Below are 12,932 nucleotides of genomic sequence, written 5' to 3' on the forward strand. Positions count from 1 at the left end.
TCGGCACCCTTCAAAGCCTCTGTGCACTGTAGACTGTCCATCCCTTAGTGCACCGGTTCCAGGAAAGCTTCCATTTGCTCACTTTTTATGGAGCCACTGTGATGTTTATGTGGGTTCCAGGTCATATCAGTCCAAGAGGTTGCTGACACTGCTGCCAAAGCTGCATTCCTCGTACTTCAGCCCAATAATTCTTGCATTCCCTCTGATGATCTCTTGTTGCTTTCTGTCAGGAGGTGATGTCACTTTGGCATCGCCACTGGTCCTCCATTCATAGGAATAAGCTCTGGGTTATTAAGCCTCTCCCAGTGGCTTGGACAACCACCTCTCAGTCCTCCTGTGGCGAGGAGGTCATTTTAACTAGGTTGCATATTGGGCAATGCCTTTTTAGTCATCACCATTTGTTAAGTGGTGCTCCCCTACTACTTTGTGCACATTGCACCCAACTTTTAACTGTCTGCCGTTTCCTGAGGGGATGCCCTTTTTTTTTTTTTTTACCGTTTACATTCCCGTTTGGGTTTGCCATCTGAGTTATTGGCTGTTTTAGTGAATAATGCGTGGGCTGTCGACCGTGTTTTACTTTTTATCAGTTGTAGCAATATGGTGAAGGCCATTTAATTTTTAGTTCTGGGCCTCCATTTCCCTATTGCGTACTTCATAGACCTTTCTCCACGTCCCTGTTTGTAGCTGTCCTCTCTTCTGTCATTAAACGTTGACATGTAATCATTTTTAACTCCTCTCTTCATCTTTGTGTTTCACAGTTTTGGCATGGACACATATGACCCTAGGTGTTTTTGCGCCCTAAAACAAAATGGGGGAGAAATACAAAGCCCTTACATTCTTTTGTCGACTTATGTCTTTACCTCCCCTTGAGACCTCAAAATTTGTGGGGGAAAATTCTAAAACGTGTCTGTGGAATCAGAGAAATATCAGAGAATTTCACTTGGAGAAACTTGTGGCAACCCTGATTTTAGGTTTTTATATATGGAAATTATTTTTGCTTCTAGTATTGCAGTTCCGAATTGCTGAGTTCATCTTAAACTAACTCTTGTTATTAATCACAAATACCATTAGGGAATATAACTTCTATAGGCATGTAAGTGTGAGAATCCATGGGTCCCTGAAGAAGCTTTTTCAACATGTAGAATAAATATTTTTTTCCGCTTAGCTGAAGTACCTCAGAAGATTATGCCATATGAGTAAACTGAGTGAAAGTGTGTTAGCAATCCTTTGTCTAGTTTGATACAGTAAGAGATTTCTAAGCACAAAATGGGCGGAACTGAGCATCTCGGTTAGCTGACTCACATGCTGGTCTCACGCGTGAGTGGTATCTGCATACCCAGGAACTTAGAACACGGGAGCCTAATTGCCCATTTATCCCTACTTTTGATATTCGTATCTGTAAGTCACTTTTATTTCTTTAGAACTGCACAATACAAGTTTTTAGGCATTAAGCTGGTACCTGTGGATCAGTACAAGCCTGTTCTGTTATTCTCCTGGATGTTTCTGGTATGGATGAGTTTAGATCTTGCATCAATAAGTTTGTGACACTGCAAAACATTAGAGTTTTTCCAAAGCCCTCCAGTGCCCCAAGTAAATCATTTTTGTGGACTTGGCAGCAAACACTGTGTGCCACACCATATTTTATGTTCTCCCTTTTTGAGTTTAATCTTATTCCTGTCTTATCATTTGTTAATGTGACCTTCCATTTTCTGTAGTTAAAGTACAACTCAATCCATGCAAGGGGAAGACTTTTAATGCCATACTATTTTAGCTCCCCCTCACAGAATTTTTTAATCTAAACAGTCAAAGGCTTTGGCAAGATGACAGAGGGGATAATTTCCACTATTTAATTCTACTGGAATTGAATTTGTGAGATATTATGTTGGATTCTCAGTATAGAAGCCTTTACAGAAGTCAAACTGTGTTGTTAAAAAGTTATTCTCTGAATGGTGGTTCACCATTCTAAGTGGATTTAGGTTGAAATACTATGCAGAGATGAAGAGGCTTACAAAGGCTGGAATAGGCTGGTGAGATGCACCAAAGCAGTAGTTGGATGAAGACCACAACAGCAGACAACATATGATTCATGCCCGGATGATATGGTGGCTCGAGTCTCACAATTTTTGATGGATGCACAGTGTGGCTTTCAACACGGCATTCTGCAGTTGACCGTCTCATTATTTTGCCCACCCATGTCAAGAATGGTTTTCTGCAGAAATCCCAGACTGTCGCCGTGTTTTTCGATTTGGAGAAGGCCTATGACACCTGCTAGAGAGCTAGTACCCTCCATACTCTTCACATGTGGGGCTTCCGTGGCCACCTACCCTGTTTCCTTCAGACATTTTTAAAAGACCGAGTTTTTGAGGTGCATGAAGGGTCTGCCTTGTCGGACACCTTTATCCAGGAAAATGGTGTGTCTCAGGGTTCCATTCTGAGTGCCATTCTCTTTGCTATCGCCATTAACCCTATAATGGCCTGTCTCCCACTGGGCATCTCCGGCTCCCTTTTTTTTGACGATTTTGCCTTCTATTGCAGTTCTCTATGAACCTGTCTCACTTAGTGGCATCTTCAGCAATGTCTTGATTGTCTTTACTCCTGGAGCATCGACAATGGCTTTCACTTTTCCACTGACAAAACTGTCTGTCTGAATCCCACGAACGCTGACTGCAAATTTGTATGTCCGTCTGGTTATTTGACCTGTTGTGCTGCCATTCACAAACAGCATTCCAGAAGGTGTTTTCCTACAGGATAACACTTGCTCACATACTGCTGTTGTAAGCCAACATGCTATACTGTGTCAACATATTGCCTTGGCTTGCTCGATAACCAGCTCTACCTCCAATCGAGCACATATTGGACATCATCTGATGACAGCTTCAACCCATCCACAAACATCATTAACTGTCCTTATATTGGCCAACCAAGTGCAACAGGCATGGAACTCCATCCCACAAACTGACACATGACACGTGTACAACAGCGTACCAGCATTTACATTTACATTTGCAGTGGCTTATCTCACACTCACATTGATCTCTGATCCTGCAACATTAATCACTTTACATACGTTGTCTCAACAAATATATTCCTGGTATTTCATTACTCTACATTAATTATTTTTTGGTGTTGCAAATTTTTCCAGCAGTGTACCTGGCCTTTCTTTAACCATCCCTGGTGCAATGCAGAATTCTCTTCCCAGTAGCGAGAAAACGCCGTTATTCCAATTTTGAAATCAGATAAATTGCCTCTTCAAACGGACAGCTGTCGTCCAGATTGTTTACTCAGTGTCCTGCAAGTTACTTGAACATATGGTTTGTCAAAGGCTGTATTGTGTCCTTGAATCCCCGGATCTTTGGGTTCGATCCAGGGTGCTTTTCGCCAAGGGCGCTCTACTGAAGATAATTTAGTCCACTTGAAGTGTGCTATCTGAACAGCTTTTGCTCAACATCAGTTCCTTGTTGCAGTTTTCATTGATCTGCGTATATATCTTATGATACCACATGGTACCATAACGTCCTTGCCACCTTAAAGGAGTGGGGCCTCCATGGCCCACTCCTGATTTTTATCCAGAACTTTCTTCCATGTCACACTTTTTGGGTACAGGTTGGTGCCTCCTGTAGCATCCCCCCCTGCAGGAGAAGGGGCTTGCACAAGGTTCTGTTTTGAGTGTCACTCTCCTTTTTGTGGTTATCAATGATCTGGCGGCAACTGCATGACATATGGTGTCCCCCATCTTTTTTCTTCGTCCGCGACGGCTATTGCTGGAGGCAGAATGCAGGGAGCAATACACCAAGCACAATCCTGGGCTTTCACTCATAGCATCCATTTTTTGGCTGCCATGACCTACGTTATGCATTTCTGTCATTGTGTTTTTTAGGACCGGTCTTTGATGCCTACTTGACATGGCTTCCCCGTCTTTGTCAACTAAAGCAGACATGTAGGTCGCACCTGAATGCTCTTCTATGCCTCAGCGACACCGACCGCGGTGTGGTCCACTCTACTTTGATATGGCTGTATGCAGCATTGGTGCAGTCACACCTAGATTACAGGAATCTCTCATATGACTTTTTATCAGTTTCGACATTACGTCTGGATTCGATACACTATTGTGGGGTAAGACTGGTAACAGGTGCCTTTGAACTAGGCAGCAGTTCCACTATTGTGGGGTCTGCACCATCAAAAATTGATGGCAGCTGCTCGCCCATAGTACCCTAACTGCCATCTCCTCTTTCCAGATACGAGATCTACCTCCCAAAACGGCAACACAGGTCTGGGGTTACGACCACCAAGTTTGAGTCTTGGTCCAGCACACAGTTTTAATCTGCCAGGAAGTTTCATATCAGTGCCCACTATGCTGCAGAATGAAAATCTCATTCTAGAAAACTCTTTATCTGTAATTCTCTTTACATATTGGCTATATTCTTCACATATGGGGGACATGATCTCATCTGAAAAGTGAACACCCAATTTACTCTTTCATCTACCTAGTTTTTTTCTCGTCAAGCAGAACGATATTTATGCCCGTTGCGTAATACCTGTTTGTATCACTTACAATGCTGGTATTTATGTATTTTTTAGCATTTGACTCCGGAAAGACCATTTTTCTTTGTAGTGAGGTCTTGCCAACAGCAAATTTTCTGGATGGAAAGTCGCTCAATCTGCTCATATACTTTAAAATTTAAAAGGAAATCTAGCAATGCTAGAATCTACAAAATACTGATATACCCATTTTCAAGTTGTTGTTTAAAGATTCGTGAGTTTTAAAACTTACGTAGATTATCTTTCTGATGATAGAACTTTACATAAGGAGTTATTAAGAACATTGCGAATATCACATGACGAACAATTGAATGACTGAAGCAGTGTTATCAACCCTCATTCATTGACACATGTAATAAATTCGTCGAAGCAGTGAAGTTCAGAGCTGTTGTAAAAATTTCTGAAATTAAAAGTATATATTACCTAATGAAAGTATTATTTTGGGGTGAAAGAACACAATAATTATTATTTTTGGAATGTAATAATTCACTATGGCTTCATTTTAATTCTAATAAGTTTCACACTGTAATGAAACATTGTCTAAATGCCTCTCTCTCTCTCTCTCTCTCTCTCTCTCTCTCTCATTTGTTATAACTTACCGCTGTTATTTTGTATTTGTATTGCAGTCATTACATTAAAATTGGCTATATTGATTCTGCAATTTATACTATTATGTTATTGCTAAGAACTGATTTAAAGAATAAACGTATATATTTATTTGTAAGATATTGTAAATTTATACCACTGGAACTCTTTCAAAATATTTGATTGCGTAATACTGCCAATAAATACAATGACTTTCTTTCTTCTGTTTATAATTGTAATAGATGTTGGACACTTTGACTCCAAGTATGTTATACAGAAACGCAGTGATTTTTTACAAAAGGCAAAACTATGTGTTCGAAGAATTGTGGAGAGGAGGGTACGTGATGTATTTTAAGTAGGTTATAAAGAGTAACTATAACAACATAAACAATAAATTATTGATAAAATTATTTAATTGAATAGATAAAAAATCTACTCACCAAGCGGCAGCAGAACATACACATAAAAGACTGTTGTGATTGGCAAGCTTTCGGAGCCTGTGGCTCCTCCAGACAGAAGCGTTGAAGGGGAAGGAAGAAGGGTAAAGGAAAAGGCCTGGAGAGTTCCAGGAAAAGGTGTAGATTTTGGGAAAGTCACCCAGAACTGCGGATCAGGCGAAAAATAGAAACGACACATGTCATATACCAGCTATTATGTAAACACTGTTCAGCTTTCTACATCTGCATGACTACCACCAAATTATCAGTTAGGATAAATGGGCATAGGCATAGTGTATATACTGGAAACTCGCAATATCCTGTTGCAGAGCATGCTCTACAACATGGCATACGTGACCTCGGCACTTGTTTCACCACACATGCCACCTGGATCCTTCCGCCAGACACCAGTTTCTCAGAACTCCGCAGGTGGGAACTAGCACTACAACGTGTCCTTGGTTCTCACCACCCACCTTGCCTTAATTTACGTTAATTTCTCCTGTCTCAGCTTTTCTTCACTGTAATTACTCTTTGCTTCACTCCGTTTTAGCTTTCTACATCTTTCATTGTCTTTTCCATCTATTTTCACTGCCCCCTCCCACAGCTGTTGCATACAATACACTTAGCTTCTCACTCTTATTAACTAATGTACAGTTTTAGTAGTAATCTCTGTCTTGCATATTACCCTGTCTTCCACCTTTAAGCTCTCAGGTTTCCGAATCTTGCCCGATGCAGTCCCCAACAATTAGTCTTTCCTTCTCATCCTGTACGGTAAGTCACCCATGACCCACGGTTGTGGGTAACTTTCTCAAAATCTACCCCTTTTCTTAGACCTCTCCAGTCCTTTTCCTTCACCCTTCTTGCTTCCCCTGCAACCCTTCAGCCTGAAGAAGGAGTCACTGGCTCCAAACGCTTGCCTATCACAACAGTCTTTTATGTGTGTGTTCTGCCACTGCTTGGTGAGTAGATTTTTTATCTATCCAATTAAATAATTTTATAAAGAGTATCTGTGTGTGATGTTTTTATTGGTATACAACTTGTTATAAACAAAACTTATTTTTACCATTTAATATGTTTCCAGATATTTACCAGTGGTAAAGATGAAATTGGGTTGATTGTACTTGGTTCTGACACGACACAGAATCCACTTGATTACCCAAATGTGAGTGTGGAATTTCCTCTTGCACTGCCTACATGGCAGATGATAACCTTTGTGGAGAAATCTTTACATGAAAGTGAAATAAAAACAGATTGGATAGATGGTGTTGTTGTTGGCATGCAAGTCTTGAAAGATGAGCTAGAGTAAGTATTTAAAGCTGTCTGTTTCATGACATTCTTGGAACATGTTCCAGAATGTGTGTTACACAAATCACAGTGACATAGTTGTGACTTTATAAACTTGAATCAATATGTTTTTGTAATGAAAAAGAAACAGAAGGCACAATACCTGCAGAAATAGGAAATTTTTTTGTGTGATTTTGCTGTATGAATGTTTTTCACAGTTTTTCAGCTCAATAATTAGGGAGGTATTGATACAAGGCTTTGCCAAAAATCCATCTGTCACCTACAATTCCAGCCCTGTCACTGGCATTCCCTACCCCACAATATGACTGGGCCACCATGAAAGCAGCCACATCATTGTCAAATTCACTGAAATTACTGCATAGCAATTTACTTGAGTATGGCTGCTGTTGTGGTCTTCAGTTTGGTTTAAGCACTGCGACAATACCTTCTCTTCATAGCACTCGGAGGTCGCGATCTGCGACTGTTTTTACAAATGGCAAGAGAACTTTTCCTCTAGTTGCTTGTTTTTCAGTGAAAGATGCAAATATTTTAGAATGTAGTGCCTTATGTATATCTGTTAGAATAGCCACAAGGTCTGAAAGTTATTTTCAAATGATTGAGCTCTTCTACAGAGTATTGAAATTCACAGATTCTTCCAACCTGGTCCACCAATGTCTTACATACTCCTCTTCCTCCATGGATTGTTTCCAGCATTTGGAGATGAAACATTAGGCAGCAAAACGTGCCTTATAACCAAAATCTAATGAGCATATAATTAAATTAACCAAAGATGTAATGTTGCACTCTCAGGTAAGACTGATCTTGAATGCAAAGCCAAAGTGGAAATTAAATGTACGCTGCAACATTCATCTCACTTTTTGTTATTGAAATTATTCACAGTAACATAGGGAGAACTGAGTTTATGTGTTTTATAGAGTCAGATACACGCTGTGGGCACAGGGTGCTGTCCATTATTCTCCTGACTATGATGTCCAGGAATGGTAGTCTTCCTTCTTCTTTGGTCTCCATAGTGAATTTGATTTTGTGGCGTGTGGAGTTCAGATGTACAAAGAAGTCAAGAAGTTTGTCTCTTCCATGAGGCCAGATGATAAGTGTGTTATCCACATAACAGAAGAAGAAGAAGAAGAAGATGGATTTCCATTTGGATGACATCAGGGCCTCTTCCTCGAAGTGCACCGTAAACATATTCACAATCTCTGGTCAGAGTGGGCTGCCTATTGTGACTCCATCTGTTTGTGGGAGGGGGATGTGCCACGAGTCAGTGAAGTGGGAAAGTTGACCAAGTAATATGCGTGACGTGTCATACCTCGACCGATACTGAGAACAGAATAAAAAATTCAGAGGCATTACTTTTCAGCACTCCCATGCATATTCTGTATGCAAGAAAAGCTTATGGAGCAGGTTACTCATTCAGAAATTCTATTTCAGTGTTGGTTGTTTACACGAAGACCGTGTTAAGCATAATGGAAGAAGGAGAAATGTTTATAAGCATTCCAGATTTGGCAGTGGCAGGCTCATGGTCTGCTGAGACTCTGGTTTATTGTCTCACTATATTGCTTCTTGCATTGCTCAGAATCTCATTTTGTGCGAACATAAAATTGGTAGGTTCAGGAGGGCCATGCTAAATGCCTTGCAGGGCCTCAGTAGTGCCACCCAACTAGCACCTGAGAGGGCAGACAAGTGTTCGCTCATGCATACGTGATCCTGCAGTGAAGTTGTGTACATTTAGTCAGGAAGTGGGCTTGTATACAGTGAGACAAGTATCCACACAGACAATGTGATGGCATCTGGAGCAGCACAGACTGTCAAGCCCTTAATGCAGCTCTAGAGAGAGGTGAACTGACAGTGGTGCAACTGACAACAATGCCAGACACAGGAATGGCACTGTGTCATCATATCAGATGAGTCTCGGTTCTGCAACATCGTCACAATTGATGTACTCGTGTGTGGAGGCTCTGATGCCAACAGACCTGGCCAGATTGTACCTGTCATTCTCATGCGGGTCCAGCATGTGATGTGATGGTATGGGGTGCAACTGGATACATGTCACAACCTCTGGTTCACATAGCCAGTAATTTGGACAGCAGCCATTGCATTTGTGTTTTGTTAAGGCCTGTCGCTGTGCCCTATTCTGAAGGGCTCCGTGATGTTATCTTTTAACAAGATAATGCAAGACTACACATCACCTGAGCTGTACTGAGCTACCTCGATACAGAGAGTGTTCCACTGTTGCCGTATCCAGCATTTTCTTCAAATCTGTCACCTGTGTAGAACGTCTGTTCACTGGATGCCAAGAGATGGCTATGCCACCAGTCGCCAGCCACCAGTCGCCAGCCACTACAGTTGATGAACTCTGACATATGACATACAGTTGAGTAGCATGAAATGATGTACCCATGGCTGTAATCCAACCTCGATTTGATATCCAGTGTGATGAGAGCTGTTCTGCTGTTCCAGTTTAATACTGAAATTCATATATTATTTTTATGCTATCCTAACCAGATTGGACTGTGGTGTCATACAGCATAAAATATCTTACAACATGTTGAATCAGTGATGAGAAGTGTAGAACAGCCAGCAGGGGAAAGGTGTTGGCAATGAGACAGCTTTTATGTAGAACAGCAGTACAGTGTTTCACAGTGCATAATGCTTCCGCAGATTGAGAACAAAATGTGTGGTTTGCTTTCATCCATTTTCACAAACATAGCCTTGAAAAATAATGTTGACATTACTGTGCATTTCACTCTGAGGCATATTGCACTCTGAGACTGTTCATCGAATTCAGTTACTTTGTATTATATTTCAGTAACAGTGACATAATAGCAAATTGGACTGTATGAGTTTTTATGGATTTTTTTTTTCCAGAGACACCCTACCATTTCTTCAGATTTATTTAATTTGGGTATAAATCCTTTCCAGCATATATGCTGTACACAAAATGTTGAACATAAAATGTAGCTATCTGCTGATTTAACATCTTGCTGAGTATACCAGTACAATGTTTTGTTGTAACAAATAGTTCAATGTATTTTACACACTTATAAACTTATTTATACAGTTATAGTAATTTATACCATTACATTAATGTTGTACCTTAATGTTCTGGAAGACGATATTATAAGGAGCCTCATACTTTTCCTGGATGATAGAGTTGTCTATAATGAATTATTGCCTGAAAAAAATCTGCACAAATTTGAGTCAGATCATAACATTTCAAATTGGTCCAAAGATAGGCAACTGAGTTTAAGTTTTCAGAAATGTAAATTGGAGCACATCACAAAACAAATAAAAGACAGTATTGTATGACTACATTATCAAATAATCACAGTTTTAATTGGTCAACTCATACAAATATCTGGATGAAATGAAATGGTGACATAGACTCACTTGTAGGCAAAGCAGAATGCAGACTTCAATTCATTGGTAAGATACTGGAAAATGTAATCAGTCTATAGAGGACATTGCTTACAAAATACTTGTGTGGCCCATTCTAGAATATTGCTTAAGTATGACCCATAACAAATAAGGCTAATGGCAGACATTGAATGTATACAAAATAGTGTAGCATGATTGATCATAGATTTATTTGATGCATGGGAGAGCATCAAGACGCTACTAAAAATTGGAAATGCCAGACAAGTGAAGATAGACGCCAAATATATGACAAAACCCAACTTATGAAATTTCAGGAACCTGTATTAAGTGAGGTATTTAGGGATTATACAATAACCGCATATGTATCACTCCTATAGGGACCATGAAGGCAAGATTAATTACAGCATGCACAGAACCATTTAAAGAATCATTCTTCCCACACTCCACATGAGCATTGAATGGGGAAAAACCGTAATGTGTGGTACAACAATGTACTTTGTCGTACAACCCACAGTGGTTTATACAGTGTGCATGGAGACATGGAATCAGATGACAGTAGCTGGGTAATGGTTCATATTGATTCCCATTTCCCTGTTGCAGTAGGTGATCTCATGCCTCTAATTATTTTTTCATTGCTATCTTAACTTGCATTCTTCAATTCAGTTTATTAACCCTTCTTATCTCTTTGTATTAGGGCAAATGTACAGTTAACTTTTAAGGAATTTGTATTTTCAATTTATCAACTGGAGGTTTGTTTCATATGCAGCAGCAATGTTACAAATTATTTGTTTCAGTTTCTTTAGAATAATTTGCTGTTTCACAGGTGCCTTGAAGAAAATAAAAGATCTCGAAAGTGTCTTAATGACAACCGATGGCCTCATGTTGACAAGACAGCTGGTTGCCTTGCAGAGGGCAGGGCTTGACGGTCTGAACATCAGCTTAGACACCCTGCAGTCCCAACGCTACAACCAGATCACGAGGAGGAAAGGCTGGGAGCATGTCATGGCTGGCATAGATCTAGCCTTGCAACTTGAATACGACCCTGTGAAGGTATTACTAATGCAGCTGTCATCGCATGCAGACTTTCATAAGCAAAAGATATAAATCTGTTGTTAAGAATATCAATACAAGAATCACCATTTTAAAGCAGTACGCCCTCACCCTCGCCCCCATCCCCACTCCCACCCTCACCCCTGTCTCCACACTGCAGCTGTAAGTGAAGGAAGGTATATTAAGACAGAAGAAGTAAATTTTAGCTGACGATGCTAACAGTTTCATAGTTTATACAACATAAAAAAGTATGCCTTGCAAGTTTACCAATTAAATATCTTATATTTTCCTCCCAAGAGAGTCTTATGAGACTCAAGATCTTTACAGTTCCTCTTTCTTTCTTTTGTGTCTTTAGTTTAAAATAAGTTTCCTCTATTGTGGTGTTGTTTTGAAAAAATACTCGATTGTTTGGAAAAATTATTCTTAATTCTGTAGTCACACTTTTGTTGTGTCTAAGTAGTACTGGTTTCAGTAGCAAGTACCAGCATCAGTTCATCTTATTATCAAAAATTTCTTTGCAAAATAAAAGCTGACCACTGTGGCCAAGTGGTTCTAGGTACTTCAGTCTGGAACCGTGCTGCTGCGATGGTCGCGGGTTCGAATCCTGCCTTAGGCAGGGATGTCCTTAGGTTAGTTAGGTTTAAGTAGTTCTAAGTCTGGGGGACTGATGACCTCAGACGTTAAGTCCCATACTGCTTAGAGGCATTTGAACCATTTTGCAAAATAAAAAGCTTCTGTACAACTGCAAACTAGACATACCATTTTCAGGGTGCAGTTCACATCTATTGAAAGCACAACAGTGACCTTTACTTTTAGTAGATAAGACACCTACAGGGGTAAGTGACTTGATGACTGCACACAAGAAGTTGTCATTTATTCCATATGTAGCTACCATGCAGACTCATATTTTGTATTAGTTTGTCCTTACTCTCCCAAAAGGTTAAACCTTGTCTCTGCAGCCACAGCTTCCTCTCTTCAGCAGTTGTCTTCATCTCCATGTGTGAAGAAAATCCCATTCATTGATCATATTGTTTAAGTAGGATGTTCTCAGTCATTCACTTGTTTTCTTACCTACGATCTTGCCATCAGAAATGTGTTTTAAAAGATTATCGTCTCCAGTTAAGTGTCCAGTGTATTTTGCTTTGCCCTGGCCTATAACTTTCAGTGGTTCTTTCTTCTCTCCTATTTCCTTTAATTTTTCTGTCAATGCAGCTAGTTCTTGTACTTCTCCTCCAGAACCACATTTCAGCAGGTTTGAGGTGAGCTTCCTTTGGCTTTTCTAATGTACAGATTTTGCATCTGTGTGTCAGAACACTCCACACAAAGGTCTTTACAAATATTTTCTTAATGTGGAAGCTGATATGTTTATTCAGTTGCAGCTTCTTCTTATTTTGGAAGGAACTCTTCACCTGTGCTTTTCTTTTCTTGAATGCCTTGAAATATTGATTGTTTTCTTGCAAAATGCTACTGAGATAGTGAATTTCAGTTCCTTTCTTGAGTTGCTCATTGCTTGTTCTTGTGTCAGTCCTACCTCCACCTCCTTTCTTGTCTGTAGCCATAACTTTTGTCTTCTTTGTATTCATTTTTAGCTTTAGTTTTACCACTTCTTGATTTAAGGCCTGAAACATTTTATTTAGTTCC

At 39.9% G+C, this 12,932-nt stretch overlaps 1 protein-coding gene across 1 annotated transcript in view; it reads left to right on the plus strand.

Annotated features, from left to right (window-relative positions):
* The window catches only part of LOC124802755 (molybdenum cofactor biosynthesis protein 1-like), a 54,779-nt gene that overhangs the window by 7,055 nt on the left and 34,792 nt on the right, over window positions 1-12,932 (plus strand). The window contains exons 2-4 of the mRNA XM_047263745.1: window positions 6,643-6,863; window positions 7,072-7,087; window positions 11,076-11,291. Of these exons, the coding sequence (XP_047119701.1) occupies window positions 6,643-6,863; window positions 7,072-7,087; window positions 11,076-11,291 (453 nt within the window). The remainder of the gene's footprint in view (window positions 1-6,642; window positions 6,864-7,071; window positions 7,088-11,075; window positions 11,292-12,932) is intronic.

This window comes from Schistocerca piceifrons, chromosome 1 (assembly GCF_021461385.2).
Source record: "Schistocerca piceifrons isolate TAMUIC-IGC-003096 chromosome 1, iqSchPice1.1, whole genome shotgun sequence".
Classification (NCBI taxonomy): domain Eukaryota; kingdom Metazoa; phylum Arthropoda; class Insecta; order Orthoptera; family Acrididae; genus Schistocerca; species Schistocerca piceifrons.